The sequence below is a fragment of the Typha angustifolia genome, chromosome 7 (genome assembly GCF_048772165.1).
Source record: "Typha angustifolia cultivar Huaian chromosome 7, ASM4877216v1, whole genome shotgun sequence".
Lineage (NCBI taxonomy): Eukaryota > Viridiplantae > Streptophyta > Magnoliopsida > Poales > Typhaceae > Typha > Typha angustifolia.
In genome coordinates, this window is record NC_133245.1 from 17562203 (window position 1) to 17583546 (window position 21344).

The 21344-nt window shown below is 38.6% G+C and overlaps 6 protein-coding genes and 1 non-coding gene across 7 annotated transcripts; 4 read left to right on the forward strand and 3 right to left on the reverse strand.

Annotated features, from left to right (window-relative positions):
* Window positions 1-1399: 1399 nt before the first annotated feature.
* LOC140762626 (uncharacterized) lies at window positions 1400-4211 on the reverse strand. Its single transcript, XM_073100498.1, has 6 exons — window positions 4191-4211; window positions 3650-3751; window positions 3280-3376; window positions 3154-3195; window positions 2441-3009; window positions 1400-2044 (listed from the first exon to the last, which is right to left on the reverse strand). The coding sequence occupies exons 1-6, from the start codon at window positions 4209-4211 to the stop codon at window positions 1457-1459; spliced, it is 1419 nt and encodes a 472-aa protein (XP_072956599.1). The 3' UTR covers window positions 1400-1456.
* A 185-nt stretch (window positions 4212-4396) lies between these two features.
* LOC140763700 (uncharacterized) lies at window positions 4397-5294 on the reverse strand. The gene is made up of 2 exons (XM_073102003.1): window positions 4671-5294; window positions 4397-4568 (listed from the first exon to the last, which is right to left on the reverse strand). The coding sequence occupies exons 1-2, from the start codon at window positions 5278-5280 to the stop codon at window positions 4414-4416; spliced, it is 765 nt and encodes a 254-aa protein (XP_072958104.1). The 5' UTR covers window positions 5281-5294; the 3' UTR covers window positions 4397-4413.
* Window positions 5295-5789: 495 nt separating this feature from the next.
* On the forward strand, window positions 5790-8108 carry LOC140763085 (probable purine permease 11). Its single transcript, XM_073101131.1, has 3 exons — window positions 5790-6072; window positions 6686-7380; window positions 7459-8108. Exons 1-3 carry the CDS (start codon window positions 6036-6038, stop codon window positions 7891-7893), a joined length of 1167 nt encoding a protein of 388 aa, XP_072957232.1. The 5' UTR covers window positions 5790-6035; the 3' UTR covers window positions 7894-8108.
* A 1804-nt stretch (window positions 8109-9912) lies between these two features.
* LOC140763857 (uncharacterized) lies at window positions 9913-11107 on the reverse strand. The gene has a single exon (XM_073102225.1). The coding sequence runs from the start codon at window positions 10848-10850 to the stop codon at window positions 10113-10115; it is 738 nt and encodes a 245-aa protein (XP_072958326.1). The 5' UTR covers window positions 10851-11107; the 3' UTR covers window positions 9913-10112.
* Window positions 11108-12220: 1113 nt separating this feature from the next.
* Window positions 12221-12419, forward strand: LOC140764102 (U2 spliceosomal RNA). The gene has a single exon (XR_012104977.1). It is a non-coding gene; the product is annotated as a U2 spliceosomal RNA (small nuclear RNA).
* Window positions 12225-16201, forward strand: LOC140763858 (uncharacterized). The gene is made up of 5 exons (XM_073102226.1): window positions 12225-12642; window positions 12759-13179; window positions 13287-13340; window positions 13929-14054; window positions 15782-16201. Exons 2-5 carry the CDS (start codon window positions 12811-12813, stop codon window positions 15953-15955), a joined length of 723 nt encoding a protein of 240 aa, XP_072958327.1. The 5' UTR covers window positions 12225-12642; window positions 12759-12810; the 3' UTR covers window positions 15956-16201.
* A 151-nt stretch (window positions 16202-16352) lies between these two features.
* Window positions 16353-21011, forward strand: LOC140763856 (uncharacterized). Its single transcript, XM_073102224.1, has 9 exons — window positions 16353-16956; window positions 17696-17823; window positions 17934-18005; window positions 18154-18299; window positions 18390-18504; window positions 18576-18656; window positions 19593-19730; window positions 19982-20069; window positions 20699-21011. Exons 1-9 carry the CDS (start codon window positions 16707-16709, stop codon window positions 20824-20826), a joined length of 1146 nt encoding a protein of 381 aa, XP_072958325.1. The 5' UTR covers window positions 16353-16706; the 3' UTR covers window positions 20827-21011.
* Window positions 21012-21344: the final 333 nt, after the last annotated feature.

Here is a 21344-nt window from a genome sequence, read left to right on the forward strand (position 1 = left end):
CTTCGTTAGTTAGATAGAGAAAGAAAATGACAAATTGTAACACTTCGATCAAAAAAAAAAAAATTCTAAAGTGTGGGCATGTCACCTCACTCTATTCTCTTTTTTTTTTCCTACGACGGTCGGCTATCCCCTTCTTTCTTTTGCCGTGTTGAAGAGCCATCGGAGGATGTCAAACCTAGGGATCGATGTGTTGGAACGTCCTCTTCCACCAGATTCATTATTATGAGAGAATGATCCATAACACAATTAGAGTTGATTAATTTGGAAGTGATGACAAACAAGTAAATTTTATGTAGTCTAGGAATAATAGAATAATGAAGTGATATTTTACTTTATAAGTTTATCGTATTCATATCATACATATATAGATGTTTATTCACTATTCAGCATAATTATATTTAATTTACTACTACATAGTTATTAATGGATTATTGAAACATTTTTAATTATGATATCTTCGATATGTATGTCTTATAATTGATGATGTTAATCACTGCACCACTTACACGTATCACCATGTAGTAAAGTCTTGTCTCGCAATGCCTGTTTACTCGCTTAAGGGTAGAGTATATATTTATTATTTCTATTTATATCAGTCAATGTCTAAGGTCATGAGAGGACTATTAAGCACCGTGCACGTCGACTTAGACGTGTATAACACTATTGAGTGCGGAGATTAGACACTACGTGATTTGAAATTATGATCGAGAGGTAGGGGATGTAGACCTAGCAGTACTCGATGACACATAGTTAAGACGTCTATGAGCTATATGTTTTTAATTTCTGCTAAATGCGATAATTTTATTGTGTGCGATAATAATGACGATGATAATAGATACAAGGGTGTGTGCTTACGATTGAGATTCTTAGTTTGTTGTCCTTAGTCTGTTGGCCAAAAATAATCAATTATATAGCGTCAACAAGTATATACGAGTGACATTACCGCTAGATTTCTGTCACTCCTCAATGTGTGAGCATATCTTATTATGTGATGGATATCTCTGTAAACAAATAATGATAATTCTTGACTATAGCTCTATGAGAGCATGAGAGAAAGAATTGATAAGTTGAATGATACATTTACTTTGTTAAAGTATATGAATATATATTTTGAGGGCTTGTTGCGGACTGCGGTATTTCGAGTTTTTTTTGTTATATTATTTATGAAAATGTGAGATTTTTATCTTATATATTGTGTAAAAATATTATTTTCATTTTATATATTGTGTAGAAATATTATTTTTATCTTATATATCGCATGGAAATATTAGTCAATAAATTATGTGAAAATAAACCCACCTGAGAGGTTGTGTATTTGGTGAGTGTTTTGCATACAAACACTATTCAACCATCTTTCCTCATCTATTTATTTTATTGCAACACTGCACTATATTTTAGGAGCTCTGGTTTCCTTCTCTACAAACTTCTCATCAAATTTATTTCCACAGCCTTCAATTTAACGCCAAACATGCTTGAGAAAAGATCCGATACCTAATGAGGAACCGCGGTAGAGCACCACCACTAAACACACTGCCGGAAAGAGAGTGAGCTCACAAACGAGCGGAATTATGTCCTTTGTCTCCGCCTTCTTTCCTCCATAGATTTGAAGATAGATGTTACATGAGAATGCCACAAGTAGAGCCACCAGTGCAATGAGGAATGACATGTTCGCTAATAAGTACTTGGTAGGAAGGGAGCGTCGAAAGTCTTGCTCCTTATAAGAAGAGCTTAAGAAGGATAAGAATAGCACAAGAGAAGCAGAGGCACTGGATAACCCGATCACGTATGCATGGGAGAACACTTTGAATGCAGTCCTGTGAAGGAAGATTGGGTTTTGGTTTGCATCCTTATCACCTGGAATGGAGAAACTAGAGGCAAATACCACAGCTGCTACGAGGCTGGAGCATGTCTTCCCTAATTCCATTAGCTGCTCTTTGCCACTTCTTACCATATCCTTGTGGTTCTCGGTGAAGAGCTCTTGCGCAGTCTTTTCTTTTTTGTTTCGGCTGTACTCGAGATCTTTTGGTACTATCTTTCTTACTTGCTGCACTTGATACAGTCATAGGTAAGTTTCCTTATAATTCATTTTTTTGCCTTAGTTCTTTATAAGAATTATGAGAAGTACTGTGCTAACAAACACTCTACAAATATTTTGATGTGGCAGGCATCATCATGTTCATGATAGTTCTCATAAAACATGACAATACCACATAATCTTATTTGTAAAATATTTGTAAAAGTACTAGATTCAATATGCACATAGTTATATATTACATCTGTATCTTATAACTCGATCTACTTTTTGTTTAGTCAAACCTAAGAAAAAAAATTTCTCACCAATTCTTCAAAGGAAAAAAGGTTGGAGCAGGCATAAAAGAGTTTGTGAAGATGTATATATATATAGAGAGAGAGAGAGAGACCAAGTTATGTGTAAGTTCACCTCAAACCATTGGAGTTCATATTGCATCTGCAAGGCAAAGCCCTCGTCTTTCACAATTTTCTCTGCAGCAAAATGTAAGATGGTATTTCCAGTCGCCCGATCGATGGAGGACAACAACCAAGAAGGTAAATTTGGATTACTCCCAGAAGTCATTGATTCTATAACCTTCACAATCTTTTTATGGCCATATTTGATTGCCACTTGAAGCACATTCCTTCCCTCTGTATCTAAATTGATAGCAGACTGCGGAAAGTTTGTTAAGATTTGCTTCACGAATTCATCAAGTCCCATTTTAGCACCAAGAATCAGAGGTGACTCTGTCCACTGTATTATCTCGTCACGATGATCATCAGTCACATCCTTTTTCTGGCAGCAACACTTCACATCTGCTGTAGTTTTATTCCCATGTTGTTCTTCAGGAAGACTTCTTTCACCTCCTTTTTCTGAAGGTTTTCCTCCTTTGTTAAAAAAATCCCAATAACCAGGCTCGCTAGCCAAGAAAGCAATCAGCTCTGTGGCTTGCATATGCTTTTGTTTCTTCAATTGGAGATTGTGAAGGCCAGGAGACACTGTTAGATAACAAACAGGGACTGTAAATTAACTCAGAGTTGTATATCAACTCTAGCATATTAGATTATAAATCTGGAGAAAAATTTAACACCATAAAGTCCGTTTGAATTTTCAAGTCCAGGATATATATATTTAAAACTCACATTGCTTCAATACATTGAAAATAAGCTGTCGGATCCATGTGACTGTAGAAACCTCAAATCCAGGGAATCAGTAAGTCAAATGTAGCACAAAAAGAATGCAATCTTAATAAGGGATAATTACTGCACCAGGAAATCTGTAAATCCACTCCAAGAGGCCACAAAGGGTAGAATAGTGTTCTGGAAATTTTTGACAAAGTGTCATCTGAGACTGCTTCTCTTCATCCTGCAATTGCAGCTCCAACATTTGTTGCAGTAAAAGCCAAAAATTATTATGTTGTTATTGTTGAAACAAAGGACATTTAACTCGATTGTTATTATTAGATAGATAAGACGATTAGTATTGTAAAAGAAAAAAAAAAGACTCCACATTCAATCCATTTAATCCAAGTCCACGTCTTGGATCTACTAAAAATATGAGAAATTTGAGTTCATCTTTCTTTGTTAGCTAAAAACTTTCAGAGAAAATGGATGTATAGAAAGATTAAATATGAATTACCGTTGGTATCTCCAACTTTTCTTCATCCCTTACATATTTATGAGCAACTTCCTCTTCATCCCTTACATATTTATGAGCAACTGTCCTTTTCCAAAGGAATACCTGAAATAACAAAATAAGCTAGAAGAGAGCGCTCAAGAGCATGAGTCCAACAATGGTGCTCTATATATGTCTTTTGTCTTAATAGTTTTCACGAGCATTGTTTGTAATGTTTATACGACCCATAATATCTCCCTATATATATGGTTTTGATTTCTAAAACATGTCTACAGAAATATACGTACCTCTTAAGAATCTTTTTGCTTCTTGAAGAACTTCACTGAATTTCTAATCTTAAGTATAAAGCCACTATATATTTTTCTTAGATTCACTATGTACATATGTGCCATTCAAGTTGGTTTTTTGAAGATAAAATATGATCAAAGCGCCTTAGTTTCCTCATCTTCTAACGTTTCTTTTCTCTCTAGTTTCATCTATATTCGTAAATTCATGTTCAACTGTTGTTCTTTCACATAAGGTGATTGATATATAGGAATAATACAACACGGTGATCATGACGCATAGTAGTATAATACTAGGGAGCGAGCATGTCTAACAGTTTGGAGAGTATCTGAAACGATCAACACTACTCATCAAGCTAACTTTCTGTCACAATTAGTTTGGCTGACTGTTCTAACTTATATGAAAACAAATGATAGGTAAAGAAGTGCAGATTGTGGACTAATTAATTAAAAAGAAATGGAAGCAAAGGAAAAGGAAGAGTGCTAACAGTCATAGATGAAGGAACCCAGGGCCCCAAGCCGCAGTTTGCTTCTGAAGGCCTCAGGAATGGTCAGCAAGAGCTGCAATGGCGTCACGCCATTTGAATTGCGACTACTTATCAGACCTTTATTTTCATTTGCTATCTCCATTGCAAGATCTGCACATAAAACATATATATGCACATATCGATCACCTACCTAGTTATATATGATGCAAGATGGCGAACCTTATATAATTAATTATGTATATAATTATATACCAGGCGCATTTCCCATGACTGCACAATGCAGCATGTTGGAGCCATCCGTCCTCCTCCGTTCTATTTCACTTCCGAGTCCCACCAGCGTCCAAAAGACGTCTCGCTCCCCGTAGAGCGCCGCCTTGTGTAGCGGAGTCTCCTGGTTCTCGTTTGTTTCCGCCATGAGCTTCTTGCATTGCTTCACAAGCGCCTCCACCACCCTCACGTCTCCCTTCGCTGCAGCCACGTGCAGCGCGGTATCACGGTAGCAGTTCGAGGCCATTAGATTGCTTTCAGGCATCACCTCCACCAGCTTCAGTGCGAGTTCGCTCTTCCCATAGGCGATCACGACGCTGAGCAACGGGTCATCTGATAAGTTCACCGTCTGTGCCATTTCCTTCGCGACGAGCTTCTGGAGGTAACTAAAGTCACTCCTGTGTATCGCGGCATCGATCTCTCTGTACATTGCCTTGAATTTGTGCTTGTAGATCTGCGGGAAGTTAGACGGCGGTGGCAGCCACCGCTCATCTGAGCTCGCCATAGCATCATGGCCAGGTGCTTCTGTTTCCTCCATATCCATACCTTCGCCGGGAAACATTGCCATATTGCCCATATCCATATCCATACCCATATCAGGAGGCAACATTTTTATATATACAACTCTTGTTTGCTTAATTAGCATAGTGCAATGTTTTATATAGGCCAGAGGAAAGGTCTTTTTTTCTTTTGCATGTCATTTGCTTGTGATTGGAGGAAGAACGTGTGCATCGGATTCTCTCGTCCTATTGGGTTTAGGAACAAATTAATACCAGTTCATAAGGCAAATTAAAGCTAGGGTGTACGTATATATTCGTGTTCGCCCTTCATTGTGGGCTTGTGGCCCAAACTATTGGGAGATTTAATAGTTAATTCTTGGATTCTCACAGTAGGAGTAGGTGATCACATGTATTCGTGCATTATTACACAATCAACTCACAAGTCACATACCCTGGTTCCCAGTTTGACTATTTGAGTAATGATTGTGACAATTCTAAAGCTTGAGTAGACTAAACTGAGACAATTCTTGAATTGTTATCAAGCATCTATCTGTAAGAGAAGGTGGGAAAAAAAGAAAACCTTGTTCACTTAGAGGTCAAATAACGTCATTTGGCTGCGGGTCCTATGGATTCAGAAGATTCAACTTCGATGCGTTAAAGATAGTCCGCCACAAGAACGCAGGCGTGTTTGTCGTGTAGCCTTCGTTCTATATCTAGAGACGGCAGAGAGGTGGCTCCTCTTGTGTGAGAAAAGAGATAAGTGAGCAAGAAAATCTTCAGAGAGATAGAATTCTCTCTTATCTGTTTAATCTCTTCATCGCTATTCTCTTTTCTTCCTGTGGTTCTCAGTATGGGTGATGCTCAAGACTTCCAACTTCACATCGGAGGTTTTAAGCTCTCTTATCTCTCTCTCTCTCTCTATATGTATTGTTTTTGCTTGATCCCAGATGAGAAATTATGTACCTTTTCTTCTGGAGTAAGACAATTCCTTGGCATGTTTTTCATGGCGTACTACAGTTGCTGGATCTGTATCCTGATTATATTAGAATTGGTGGAACAAATGGTTTTTTTATTTTCTTTTGGGCCTTAATGGGCCGTTAGGACCAAGAAGTTTTCTTCTTTTTTTTAGTCAAGAATTATATCGAACTAGGGGTGAAAATGGGTGGGAGACTCTGTCTATGTGGATACGATTATGGTGCTTATTTTGATTCAACTTGTCTACCATCTTAAGTTCACTATTTGTATTCAGAATCTTTATTTAAATAAAAAGTATAGATTCATATACGATTTTATCACTATACAATCCGTATCCGATGAAATATGAGTAGGATCTTAGGTTTGCAGTGTAAGACATCATGGGCTTAATATTTTGGCAGAATTGTTGATAGCTGGCTCTTGATGTAATCTCTATTCTCCAACCAAAAGAGCTCCTCTGATTCTCTGAATTTTGAGTACTTAAGTCATTAAATCGATGGTGCTTATTATGTCTCCAAATTGTAGGTTATCCAAGTCATGGAATTGAAGGCCCAAATGGCTCTGCTCCCCAGAAAGATCACGCTGTCGTCAACCATCTTAACATAACAACACCACCAATTCAGACAGCCTCGGTGTTCCAACACTGGAAGTGGTGGTGGTTAGTTTTGCTCAACATCTTCTTCCTCCTCTCCGGCCAAACCGTGGCCACCCTGCTCGGCCGGCTCTACTATGACCAAGGCGGCAATAGCAAGTGGATGGCCACCATCGTCCAATCTGCCGGCTACCCTCTCCTCGTCATCCCCCTCTTCCTCTACCCTTCTCCTTCCACCTCTACAACCGCCGTCGCCGTCCCCAGACCTCCCCTCGTAAAGATCACTGCTATATATACCGCGCTCGGACTTTTAATCGCCGGCGATAACTTGATGTACTCCTATGGCCTTCTGTACCTCCCTGTGTCCACCTACTCTCTTATTTGTGCAACTCAACTTGCCTTCAACGCTGTGTTCTCCTACTTCCTCAACAATCAAAAGTTCACTTCTTTGATATTCAACTCGGTCGTGCTTCTAACCTTCTCCGCTGCGCTCCTCGGAGTCAACTCGGATTCTGGGGACTCGACTGACGGCCTGAAGACCAAGTACGCACTAGGGTTCATGCTAACTCTCGGAGCTTCTGCGCTATTCTCACTCATCCTTTCATTAATGCAGCTCACCTTTCAAAAGGCGAGCCTTAAATCCTGAAACTCTTGCTCTGGTACTATGTTAAATAAGCTTCGAATTTGATCTTTTATATTGTAACAGGTAATAAGGACGGAGACGTTCTCCGTCGTGCTAGAGATGCAAATCTGGTGTAGCCTCGTTGCAGCCGGCGCTTCGGTGTTAGGACTCTTTGCGAGTGGAGAATGTAGGAGTTTAGGGGCAGAGATGGATGGATATGGGAAGGGGAAGGTGTCCTACGTGATGACATTGGTTTGGACTGCTATAGCTTGGCAGGTCGCAGCTGTGGGGACTGTGGGTTTGATCTTTGTGGTGTCTTCTCTGTTTTCCAACGTGATCAGTACCTTGGCATTGCCATTGGTGCCCATCTTTGCTGTGATTTGTTTTCATGATAAGATGGATGGGGTGAAGGTGGTGGCCATGTTGATTGCTGTGTGGGGATTCCTTTCCTATATTTATCAACACTATCTTGATGATCTGAGAGCCAAGAAGAAGGCTAAGCAATGTGCTAGTAAATAGATTGAGTTGGTATTGGAAGTTCATATAATATAGTATTGTAGTCTTGAACACAACATACGGCAGTAGGTGGGATTGTTACATTTTGGGATGATAAAATTATATTTACTCACCACTATCCCGGAGGGACAGAAGAACGATTGGGTGTCACGATTCCAACTTCCAATCGTAGTGGTAGAATCGGACCGCTACTAATTTGACTTTTTGGTCAAATTGGTTTTCTCAAATATTTATTTATACGAAATTAAGTGTGTTTAAATTTCTTAGAATAAATTTTTAATTTTTTTTTTCAAATTTTTTAACATAAATCTAAACTAGAGAACGATTATATATATATTTTTTTTTTCAGAAAACTTAACGAATATTTTATAGAATCTATTAGGAGACACGTCGTTAGCCGTCACGATCTAATTTTGAGGTCCTGATTAATTAGATGCCAACATTACTTGTTTCATTTAATTAGCTGTTAAGTACATCACTTCAGCCAGCAAATGCTGCCGCTCCACGTTTAGAAGGAGGCAGTCTATGAATGCTAAGTTACGGAACTCCATACGTGTATGGTCTGGTTGCCGACCAATTTGCCCTCCACTGTTACTTCCGACAGTGATTATGCCACCATTTTTGTATGTCAAAGTGCCCCTCCTCCATTTTCTGGTAGGGATAATGATTCAAAACTCACTGTCTAATTATTGATGATAAACTTCAAAAGTCTAGTTAGTTTGGATTTAACTAGACAACAATACCAAGTTAACCCCAAAGTTTGTCATCTTTTATTACAAGGGAAAGTTGAAAACATTGTTGGAGCCCACCACTACAATCAGTGCACCACCACCACCACCACCACCACCGCCACCACCAAATTAGTGCCAAAAACGCGTTATGATTAAGAGACGATATTAAGTTCCTGGTTTTCTTATAAACAGATATTTTGACCTAATTAAGACTTTTAAAATATTATAATTATCACTATATTTTCGATAGGAATTATGATAGTTTTGAAAAATACAGTAGCAATTATGATATTATTAAAAATCCCAAAAGAAATTAACTAATTAACTAAGTTGACGTCTGGAAAAGTAGAAAAGAGAGAAAAGGTAGGAACATATGAGATGTATATTTAATTTTTATTCTATGATAAATACTTTAATGCCCCTTTAAAAATTACAATTTTAATTCGACAGCTATAATAACTAATTTTTATACTAGGTATCGGTTTCAAAATCAAATTAGATAAGACAAAAATATATTAATTAAGAAGATTTAATTACGTATGCCTAATTTTTTAATTTTTCTATTATACCATTGAATATCTTAAAAAAGAAGCGCTCTACATGTATTTTTCTACTGTTAAGATTTCTCTCTTAAATATAATTTTATTTTAATTATATGAGATATTATTTAATATCAAAAATTTAAATTTGTTTATTTAGAGATAAACTTCAATTTAAATCTCTATCTATAAAAGTTTAATTAAAATTAATCTTAAACTAACGAGAGATATATGTAAATAATAAAAAATAATTAAACTGATAAAATGAAATAAAATTTTCATCAAGCTAATTATAAAAGACATCAAAACATTATTTTCATATATATTACTTTTAGTTAAAGATATATATATATATATATATATATATATTTTACTTGATAAAATATTAATAATATAATTATTAAAAAATAATATACAAAATTATATATCTAAAAAATATTAACTGGGTCAAACTAATTAATAAAAAATTAACTCTATAGTACGGAACATACTCTTATTCTAATTCTTATTCCACGACACGAAGCACAGTAATTAAAGTCGTCTCTTCCAACTTCTCGGTGCTGTAAAAAAATTAACAAAACAAAGAGTAAAGAAAAGAACTTGTCGGAGAAGTGAAAAAAACCAAACAACAAACTACTTTGCTCCAAGTCGTGTTCCGTTCCTCGTCACCGTCGCCCAACGCACTCAACAGCGACGCCTCGACCGACCGCAAGAAAAAAGGCAAAATGTTTGATTTTTCAAAGAAGAAGAAGAAGAAGAAGTTGTATTCGAATCTATTTCAGAAGCATTTAATTCACACATGCCATCTGATCACGCTGTTCTATGCAAGACCAAATTACACACGTAAACTAAGTATTAAGACGAAAATTTTAGATTTTGATTAATTTGTTGGCCAGAAAAATAGTTAATGGCAAGCTTCGTAGAATTTAGGGAAGACGCAACGACAAAATCATCAGCGCAACCTACCAAAGTGTGCGAGCTTCTTCGAACGGTCGTGGTGGAGCGATGCGGCGGAGCCGGCCGATCCATGGCGGTGGTGCTGCGGCGTTTTAGCTCTCCGGAGCTCGCCTGAGAACCCCGCATCGGCCACGTGGCACCTCCGACGGCCGGGACTGGGCCTTACGAGCGGGCTCAAACACACGGCGAACCCCGACATCGCTCCGCCGCCGTAGTGGTGCCGGCGGAGATCGTGGCCAACTCTCCGCATCGGCGTCGGCATCGGGCGCCATGGAGAAGACTCCGTCGAGTAGCCGCTGTCGTCGTCCTCCCTACTCTCCGGCGACATTCCTCGATCCCTCGCCGGATACGGCCTTCTCTGCGGAGGGGAGTCGCTCTGCTGCGGCTTCCTCCGGCGGCCGCCGTGCAAGATTCCCTTGAGCCAAGACGAAGTCCTCGACGGCTCCGCTGATGTGGAATGACCAAAAATGGTCGATAAGATCGAGAACTTCCTTCCCTTCTCCTTCTCGCCGCCTATCTGAGGGGTTCTCGAGAAGAGTAGGCCGGATCGGCCGCCAGAGGCGTAGGGGGGATCGGATCGGGGAAACGCTAACGGAGGCGGCGGCGGTGGAGGAGAAGGAGAAGGGATCGGTGAGGCGCCGTTCTCGGCGGCAACGAGGGCGAAGAGACGATCGCAAAGGCACGGAGCACAGACCCCGACGGCGTTCGCGTAGGGGTGGATTTTGCACCTCATTGCTTCCTCCACCACGACGGGGTCATCTCTCCTCTTCCTCTTCCCTTTGCTTCCGCCATTAATGAGATGAGGCGAGGGATTAGGATTAGGGTTCGGAAATGGAGACAGATGAGAAAGCAGACAGCAGAGGATTTGGAGGGTTCGTCCAATCGTCCTCCGCCTGTGGATTCTTTCGATCTCTCGCCGCCGAGATATTGGAATTGGAGTAGGAATAGGAATTTATTTATCAGAGAGGTACGTTCTGCTGTCCATTCGGTACTGTTTAAGTTTATGCGCTTACTAGTACTAACTTGGATAACTCGACTTTACCCCCCATTTATCGGGCAAATTTCGACTATTCTATTCCACTCCATTTTTGTATATAAAATATATAACTACCGTTAGATCTTTGCTATTCTTTAATTTTTTAAAAAAAAATTCAAATAGTTATATTCAAAGGAGTTATGTAATAAATAAATAAAATTTATTACAAGTGGAATCATAACTAGACGTCAATGACTAGGAGTGAAGAATTAAAACCACTGTAAATGAAAAAATTTCATTCTAAAAAGGCAACTAGTTGACTCGTGGCAGTTTATTTCGAAGAACTGAGCATAGACGAAGAAGGGTTTAGTTAGACGAGACCTAGTTAGCCATATAAAGATTTGACCGCATTAAATTAGTCAAGTCACATGTACACACCCTTATCGTATCATCTAGACGAAATGAACGAGTCAAACAGGCAACACAAAGGTAGCTGTTACGTGGAAAGTAATGTTGCACCTCTAGGTTTCATATGGTTCATGGCTTCAAGGACTGCGACGTAAAAGAAGAGTTAAATTTAAATCGTAGAAATTAGACGAATATCAAGTGCTTCTAGACATGCGTGTCAGACGAATGATGTTGATTATATATAATTTAATGGAAGTCAAAATAAGGAAATTTGACATTTTTTTTTTGCATACAAGTTGTTAGCTAGAAATGCTGAAAGAGTTGTATTACTTATTAGATAAAACGTTGTTATAGTATGTATTGTTATGTCACTGGTGATCGTTACAGTCTTACCGACCTCTGATGCCAGGAGAAAGCTCCTTATGAACTTTCTGAAAGAGCCTAGACGAATTAAAATATTTTAAATATAAATTTTAAGAGGTAGGTGATGGATTTCTTCTTTGTTACGCAATAAGTTGATGTAATTATCTCATGATTAATGATTATTTCAGTTCTTCAGTTGCTTTCTTTCTCTTCCTTTTTTTGAATTTGTTTTTTCCCCTCTTTTCCATCGTTTTCGTGCTACAAATTGACAGTAAATTTAGTCCCACATCGGAGCCGGAACAAGTATTAGAAGAAGAAGAGATTATAAAATGCGGCGAAGGCCCACGTAGAAACTCATACCTTTCTCGGCCTTTTGGCTAAGATCAAGTGTAGTATCTGTTCTTATCAGTTTAATATCTGATACGTGGGCCATCGGCCCACCACGATATTAAATTAATTTCTCTTGGGGGAGGGTCCACCTCACAGTAGCTTGCTGCTGGGGCCCTCAGGCGTCGCCTGAGCGTTGCACTGCTGCACGGGCCTGGCGCACCCCCTACCAAATCCTAGTTCTCAAATCTTTTTAACTTATAGGCCGAGCCCATTAGGAACCCAACCTCTTTGGGCTTTTGGTTAATGGTCCCCTTTTTATGGATAGTTTGAGAGAAATGAAAAAAAAGATCTATTGTAAGGAAAGCTTCGAGAGAAGTATAAAAAAATATCTTTAAGGAGCGTCTGCGTCTTGCTTGCGTGATAAGTATGAAAGTATCTGAGATAAAAGGTAATAATAATAATAATGTTATAGAGTAGGTAGATTTATAATATCGAATGGGGGCCGAATAGAACGGGCCCATAGAGAGCCCCAAAATCATGACCTTATTTTTGCATTGTTGTTAGATTCTCAATCATATCTCGAACGCCACCGTTTGTTGCTTCACACGCGTGAGCTATGGCGACGAGCGTGCGGTGGCATCATCCCCTCTTCCTTAATCCCCACCGCCGTCTCACCCACCAGTCGCCGCCGCTGTCTCTATCCGTCCGAGCATTTCGCCGTAGTGACTTCGATGGCTTCGCGCGCCGCGTCGCCTCCGGCGAGGCCCTGCGCGATGCGTGGCGGCGCGCCAACGATGGCGTCGAGCAGCTCGCCTTCGAGGCGCGACGAACCGCCGAACGACTCGATCGACGGTTCTCGCTATCCCGCCGGTTCGATTCCGCTACCCGCGCAGCCGTTGCACGTGCGCGGGAGCTTGATGTCGAGCTAGGGATCGGACGGCGGTTTCGATCCTTCTCCGTTGATTTCTCTCGTAATTGGCCTAGGGTTCGATATTATCTCTCTCTATTTTATACTCCTTTTCTCTTCCTTTCTTCCATATTGAAGGCTTTAAATATCTCACTGTTTCTCTACTTCATATTTCGCAATCGCAGTACAGGAAGGAGCTGAACGGTTTTCTTGAAACACCGCTCGGAAGAGGGTTAGTTGTGAGTTCTTTCTACGTCCTCCATTGCAGATTTTTGTTTTTATTTTTGAATGCTTGGTTGATTCTTGAAATTTTCCGGTTGATGCGGTTGCGTGTTACAATTTATGGGAGTTGTAATTGATGTAGATGGGGACCTGTAGATTAGTCAGTTGTCATTGCGTGTTACAATTTTTATTCACTTCATGTGCCTTGTAGTGTGAAGAGGAAATTGAAGGCTTGAAGTGTTGGTTACTTTGGGCTCTCCAACTTTTAGTCAATTGATTCAGTGGTAAACCCTTCGTTGTTCAGTAAAAGAAGGATCTGTATAATTTGATTCACATAACAAATCAGCCATACTAGGAAATTCTCCTGATACTGGCATATCATGTTGTTTTCCTACTGGAAATTAGAAAATGATGTGGAAAGTATGAATATTTGATCTAAGAACTTCTACATCGGGTCCTCTTAATAAGGGTACTTTGTTGATGGACAATTGCAAGTTTGCAAGGAGGTGAAATACTCTTAGTTTGTGTGATAATTGTTTTCTTTGCTTAGTATTTGATTTAACATAATGCCATGTCAATGTGCTTATCTTACTACATACTTGCAGACCATCTTTTTCGTTTGGTTTGTACTATCCGGTTGGCTGTTTAGGTTCTTCATATTGGCTACGTGGGTTCTGCCATTTGCTGCTCCTCTTCTCATTGGGACATTTGCTAATAATTTTGCTATTGAGGTATGCTTTTATGCTCTAAAATAGAACTATTTTCTTGTCGTGCAATTTTCTTTAATTTTTATTTATCTTCGCTTCTTTAAGTTTCTAGGAATGCTTTGGTAATGATGCAGACAACATTTATATATTTCATATGCACTATATAGCCCTTGTTTTTATTGTCAAATTATGGTGGAATTGCTATTGTTATTTTTTCATAAGAATGTTCTATCATTTCCTTGGTATGCCCTAATATGCTTGCCACAACTGCTCCCCATTCTGATACTTATTTTGTCCTACTGCGTCTCACATTTAGTTGAGTCTTGTAATTTGATCAGATTGCAATATAGTAACTATATCTGATGAATTTCGCTTCTAATGTTTATTTAATTCCTTGATGAAATTGAAACCACTGATCCAGAGTACCAATTAAGATATTTTTTTGTTCTGTTTTTGGTTTGAATCAAACCAATTATAGGAGAGTTGACAAACTTGGTGAGAATAAGTATTGAAGGGAACATACAGTTGCACACTCTTTACTTCCCTGTTGATCCTGAGCTTCCCAGCCTCTATTATGCTGCGCACAAGGTCGACTAAAGTATCTTGACTGCTGTTGTCTATTCACATAATTCAAATCACTGGACTAAGAGACCATGAAATTGATCATCTTATAGCCATAGTATTATTAGCAACATAAGGAAGAGTCCTGATTTAGCTTTTAACTGAGGCTAACATGAACTTAGCATCAGTCAAGATGTGAGATGGGCATTATATCTCTTTGTTTCTTGGTTATTAGATGTTTTTGCTGAAGATGTTGCAGTCTTGACATACAAATTAAGAAAGAAATTTGGGGCAGTGATTCTGGACAAATAGGTATGATGGTCAAACACCTTCATCAGTAGAGATCTATGGGATAAGAACATGACAAGGGTACCACACTTCCATCTAGGAGTATGAATGTTATTCTAGTACGGGAAGTCCTTCTCTTTGCAATCAACTAAACTTTTTGGTCTTATCTATGGTCTTTACTTCTTTTTTCTGTCTTCTATTTAATATTTGAGTCCATTAGATTTTTGATAAGCAAAAGGACTTCCTCATTGATATCCAAATACGAGATGCCATAAAACTTCTCATATCTTCTTCATCCTGCCAAAAATAGTAGTTGGCACCTTTTGGTAACATGAGTAATTACTTCTAAGTAATTTAACACTATTGGTCTATATTGGATTTTTTTTAATGAAAATGTGCAACTTAAATAAGAAATGATTGTCTGCAGTAAGCTTTCAGAACTAGGCTGCTCCAATGCTGCATTTTTGAATCGTTATGTTTAAAAGGGCTTGTCACACAGTAGTTCCATGGGGATACTTTTAAGATTGTTTTCAGACTTGTATCGATTAATGAGAATGCTGAATGTTGTTACACTTTTCTCTCTGATTGAAAAAGAGGAAAAAAGAATCTGCTCCTGATTCTAAAAAAACAAAGTATAGTTTCCTATTAAATGCAGTGCATTTTTACAAGTGACAGATTTCAAGTTCAACTTTTTATGTGTAGTAACTCATCTTTTACCGTCGTGTCTAATTTGTAATATGATGTCGGTATTAGCTATCACAGCAGAGGAAATTTTATGTTATTATATAGCAGCATTAAACTATACTGTTTTTCAGTCAAACTTATGTTCGACAAATCAAACTGATTCCTTCTTGTATCAGGAGTTCATGACTGTTTGATTATGTGGTTCTTCTGTCTTTCAGGGAACTTGCCCTGCCTGTAAGAGGCGGTTTGTGGGCTATCGCAACCAGGTAATTCGTTGCACGAGTTGCCAAAACATTGTATGGCAACCAAAAGACAACTTCAGAGGAGGTGGCAGTTCTTCTGCGAAATGTTCTGATCAGGATATCATTGATATTGAGATCGAGGAAAAATAAGACAAAAAATGAGAAAATGACGCCCACGCCCAACATCCTGATGCTGCTCAACTAGAATAATGAGCAGAAACTCAAGTTATGAAGAATGTCAAGAAGTTGAGAGTTGTGTATCTTACCAGTTTAGGCTCGCAAAGTTGTTCCTCGTGTTCCTATTGTACATGAAAGCTTACATATATTTATTTTTAATATTCTGTATAACCTTCTATTCAGGCTAGATATATTGAAAATTTTGCGCAGCTTTTCACATTTTTTTAGGTGGCAGCAGATGTGCTCATATACATACATGATGCACATTTAAGTTTGAAGCAGCCTTTTCTATCATCTGCAACTTGATTTAAAAATTATCGTTACATTGTGGGTTAGGTGCTTTAGTTTGAAATACATAAAAATAAGTCAAATTTTTTATGCTACACACAAGAAAATGTGTCAAAGGTTAAAGTTAGACAATAGTGTTTTATTTTCTTGTTTATTATAAGAAAAGGTCAGGTGTCCAATTTGGTATTTACTGAACTAGAAAGGTTCTAATGGAAAATTCGCACAAATGTAGGGCCTTATAAGAAAATCTCCCTTCAAAAATCCGAATTGGGTTAAGGGAGCACATGAAACAAGCTACATATGGCTGGCTACATGAGGCATCGCAAAACCGGTTGGGAATTCTCTCGAACATCTGGGCTGCCTTCATCGCTGCAAATAAAAGGAGAGATTCCACACCGCCACACTAACACCTCCCTCTTCTTGGCTCGTCGCGTCCATGTCGTCCGTGGCGAAGAAGCGGGCGAAGAAGGCAAGGTCGGGAGAGTCCTCTACGCCGCTTCGGATATTGAGAGAGCCATCTCCATCTCTCTTCCCTTCGAAGGAGGAGCTCCTCAAGCTCGTCGCTGTGCTCGCCATCGCCGCCTCCGTTGCCGTTGCTTGCAACTACGCCGCCATCTTCGTCAGTCGCCACAAGCCGAAACCCTTCTGCGATAACGGTCAAGATTCTTTTGACGCCCTCAATTCCGGTGACCGTTTGCCTTATCTTTTCACTCTCCTTCTCTTCTTTTTAGGAACGATCGCATGATTATGAGTTGATTTGTTTCAATTCAATTTCTTCACTGATAGTTGAACTAATCTTTTTTTAAGCGGGACTCGTATTGTTTTTAAACACGTTGCTTTAATGTTCGATTGTACAATTTCGTACTCTACTTCTTTCTCTCCGGTGTCATAACTTTCCTGGCGTGATAGTTGGAAAACTTTACAATAATCTCTCGGCTTCATTAATATTTTAGCTTATTATTGTATTCTAACATTGTTCTTGGAAACGTATCTTGTTCTTTTGTAGCTAAACTTTATTAAAAGAATTAGTATGGATATTTGGTGAAATTTAAGCAGTAATAATGCAGGGTAAAAGGCCATCTCACTGAGAATAGGGAAAAAGAGAACAAGTTAGAAATAGGAAGGCACGTCTCTTATTTTCCACTCCCGTTTCATGTATTAATTGTCTAGTAGCAAGCAAGCTAATTGTCAGCTATGCCATGTTTTCTGACCTTCCTTTTCATGATTTTTGGTAAATGAATATATTTTATGGAAACTTATATCTAGGCTAAATCACACGTAGTGCAATTCTTTCTTCCTTTCCACTTAGCATATAGCTTGCGAATGTGGTATTCACTCAAGGTTTTGTCACTTCTGCTTTTCTTTTTCATATCCTTCGTTCTTCCAAACCGTCTGGCTCAATCATTATCACGTGTATTACTACAGGTTTTTGTGAACCTTGCCCTGACAATGGGAGATGCTACGAACACAAGTTGGAGTGTTTTCATGGATATAAAAAACATGGAAGGATATGTATAGAAGATGGAGCTGTTAATAAGATGGCTAGGAGACTTGTACGTCTATATATTTTTCTTTCAGTTGGAAAGACTTGATTATTGATTTGAGACATTATGAAACTCTTCTTCTTTCATGCATTGAACAACACTATCCTCTGCAAATGCAGTCAGATTTGCTAGAGAGGATCATATGTGATGCATACACGCGGGTTTTATGCGATGAAGCTGGAAAAATCTGGGTCTGTTATCATGACCAACCTCATGGTTTTCTTGCGACTTGTATGTAGAAATTTCTGGTATAGAATTATTCTTGCGGTTATTTGAGTAGGAAGTCAATTTGGCAGACATGAGACAAGCTATATCATATCTTTTGTGTGGTCTTTTCAGTTTCAAGAGGTTGATATTACAAAGATACTTGATGAAGAAACGGCCAAGGAATTTGGTGGCTTAAAAGCTGATGGCCTCAAGTTGGCAAAATTTAAGGCAAGAGAGACTGCAGATAGCTTTTTCGAGACCAGGGCAATTGCCGATGGGTATGTAGTTCTTCCAATTTCTTTCAGGTCACTGCCAGGCTTCTCAGATTTCTTCTAAGTCTCCTGTTTCTTCCACTTCTCATCTAATAGGAGCAAGGAGTATAAATGTCCAGAGTTGGTAGCAGAACTGCATAAGCCCCTCAGTTGTCGCATCCGTCAATGGATCTACAGAAACATTCTCCTTGTGATAACAGTTTCTGGTGTGGTATGTTGCTTAAACTAATCTTATTAAGTCTAACTTTACCCCAGACTTAGCTGATATGAAAAGGCTGACAGTTTTCAGGGTTATTATGGTTTTTATGGGTCATCCATCAGAGACAAGCTCTCGCAGACAGAGCCGAGATACTATACCAGCAGGTACATTAATCTTGATTTCTCCAAGATCATGATATGTCTCCATCATATTGAGCTGCTGGGCAGAGTGTTTTCCTTTTATGTTTCACAAATTTCTTTCTTTTTTCTAGAGATTTTGTAACTCCCCAGACTTCTATCTCCTACTAACTTCTGACTTCTAAGGTAGATTCTGTCACACTTTTTATCCTATGATCTATTTTAAATTAGATTGCCCCTTCATGATAACCTCTCCATCATTTATATGTAATTCCCATTAAGTGCTTCATCTCTTCATGCACCACACCTCATGCTTCTAGACTTGGTCTCGTTTGTTGTCAAAGATCCATGTCTTCACCTAGTTAAAGGATTTGATGCAGGGGGGTCAAGAAGTTCTTCCTCTAAGTCCTAAGCACATCATAATGACACTAAACCACTGGAAGAGAATCATTACCAAATATCCGTTTTTAGAGGTTAGAGAGAGAGAAATTATTCTCATAGGCATAAGATATATCCTTGAAGCACAGGAACCCTAGATGTCTATTGAGAATGCTTGTCTATGGGCATCAAGCCTTGAACTGCTCTTACCGTTCCTTCGATGGTGTGAAAATTATTAGGTGAACATAACTTCTGTGCTGCTTGAGATTTTCATGTGTCAGTGTGTGACAACCAAGCATAATATACCTTTCGTGGTGATTTTGCTACTTTTGCTGATAAGCTGTATGTATAATGCAACAACACAATCTGAACTCTTTAAACTATGTCAAGTGCAAGTTTGAGAACTTCATGCACAAGTGGATGTGAAGGTACAAAAAGTGTGATAATGGATATCCGTATATTTATTGCATATATCCAGCTATAAGGAATTTTAGCATTGGAAAATGTGATTCTTTTCCATTCACTTCTTTGTGTTCTGTATGAAATCATTATTTTCTTACGTCGTGGTTTATATCACTACAATAGGTCTGTGAAATCCTTGAAGATAATGCAATAAATGTTAAGGCTGGAATCCATGAAGGAGAACCTTGGGTGGTCGCTTCTTGGTTAAGAGATCATCTACTCTCTCCAAGGGAAAGAAAGAATGCTACATTGTGGAAGAAGGTAATTTTCTCAATCGGGCTATTTTGTTGGCTTTTGATGAATTTCATCACTCCCTACTTGTCTCGCTGAAAAAAATTTGGAATTATGTTCTATACTATGAGTCATCTGTGGATGTTATGCTGACACCTTGGTAATCTGCATTAAATTCTTAATTGAGAAAAGATTGTAAATATAATCTTAGGTGCATAAATGTGTTCATATTTCTTGTTAACATAATCTTCTGTGAGCTATACTAATACTCTCAAACATAGGTTGAAGAATTGCTACAGGAAGATTCTCGCATTGATCAATACCCAAAGTTGATCAAGGGAGAGTCAAAGACTGTTATGCACTGGCAAGGTATATCTTCTGTTCCTAATTCATTTCTTGAGGTACTTTTGAGGCATTTTAGAGACATTTCGTAATTATGTAGCTGCATTGCTTTGGAAGAATCTGCTTTCATGCTATAGGTTACTATGCAATATGACAGTTTCATCTGCTCGTCGATTATTAAATGATAACTCTGTAATAGTACCTAGGTGAAATAGGCCACGGGATTTGCATTTCTTTTGAGTTATGAGTCTAAAGGCACGCGAAGATGATTTCTGGTGCTAAGACAATCTGCTCCTTACATCTAAGATACAATTTACTGTATGCTTTTGATGGTGCACAGTTACGCAACAACTTATCAATGTTTTACTGCAGTGCAGTATAATTTACTGCTCTCTAATCTCCACACCTAAGATAAATTTACTGCATGCAGTATAAAAAATGGAAGCCATCTAACTGAATAGAAGCAGGTCATCTGCTCATATTTACTGCAGTCAGTATATAGTATATACCACAGCATTTATCTGTTTTTTTAGGTAATACCACAGGATATATCTATTGAAAGCTGATCTTTTACATGATCCTAGAGTTGCATTCCTTCTCTAGAACTCTCCTCTAACATAGCTTCAAATGATTTGGCAAATACTTGTCTACTGCAGTTGATGGCTCGCTCAGCGCAAAGATTAAACAGATGGGAATTGCAAAGAAACCAAAACTCGTCAACCACGCAGACGTAGCTTCTGATTGCAAAATGATTGCTAAGCTGAGTGACCCTCAATTTTCGTAGTGTTGACAATTAAATGAGACTCACTCTGCGGAAGGCTTCTAAAATTATTTTTGTGGCCAGCATTCATCCTTTTATTTTTGGTGATGCTGTATATCATTGTTCCATAGTGCTGTTGTGTGATTATGAATTGCCGGTTTTATGTTTGTCCAGTAAATATCATACTGTACCTGGATGCTTATCCGTTAGATGGATTAAGGTGCCTTATGTATCACAATTTAATCTCGAGCAGGGAGAACTCAAGCTCTTTTTATTTAACACTAAGCCTACAAGCTTATTGGCTAGATAAGGTTCCATTTTTGCTGTACTCGGTGGAGATAGATTGCAAACGGCACGCGGATAACTTCACTATGGATTAGATCACCGATAAATGTAATACGTATGCCAAGATTTTCAATACGGTAAAAGCCAAGGAGCAAGCCTCGGTTATGTATATGTTTATATATACCCTAACGAGCCATAAGTAGGTATATATCAAGCCTGTTTTATGCGACTCCCAGCGCAAAGCAAATAATTAACCT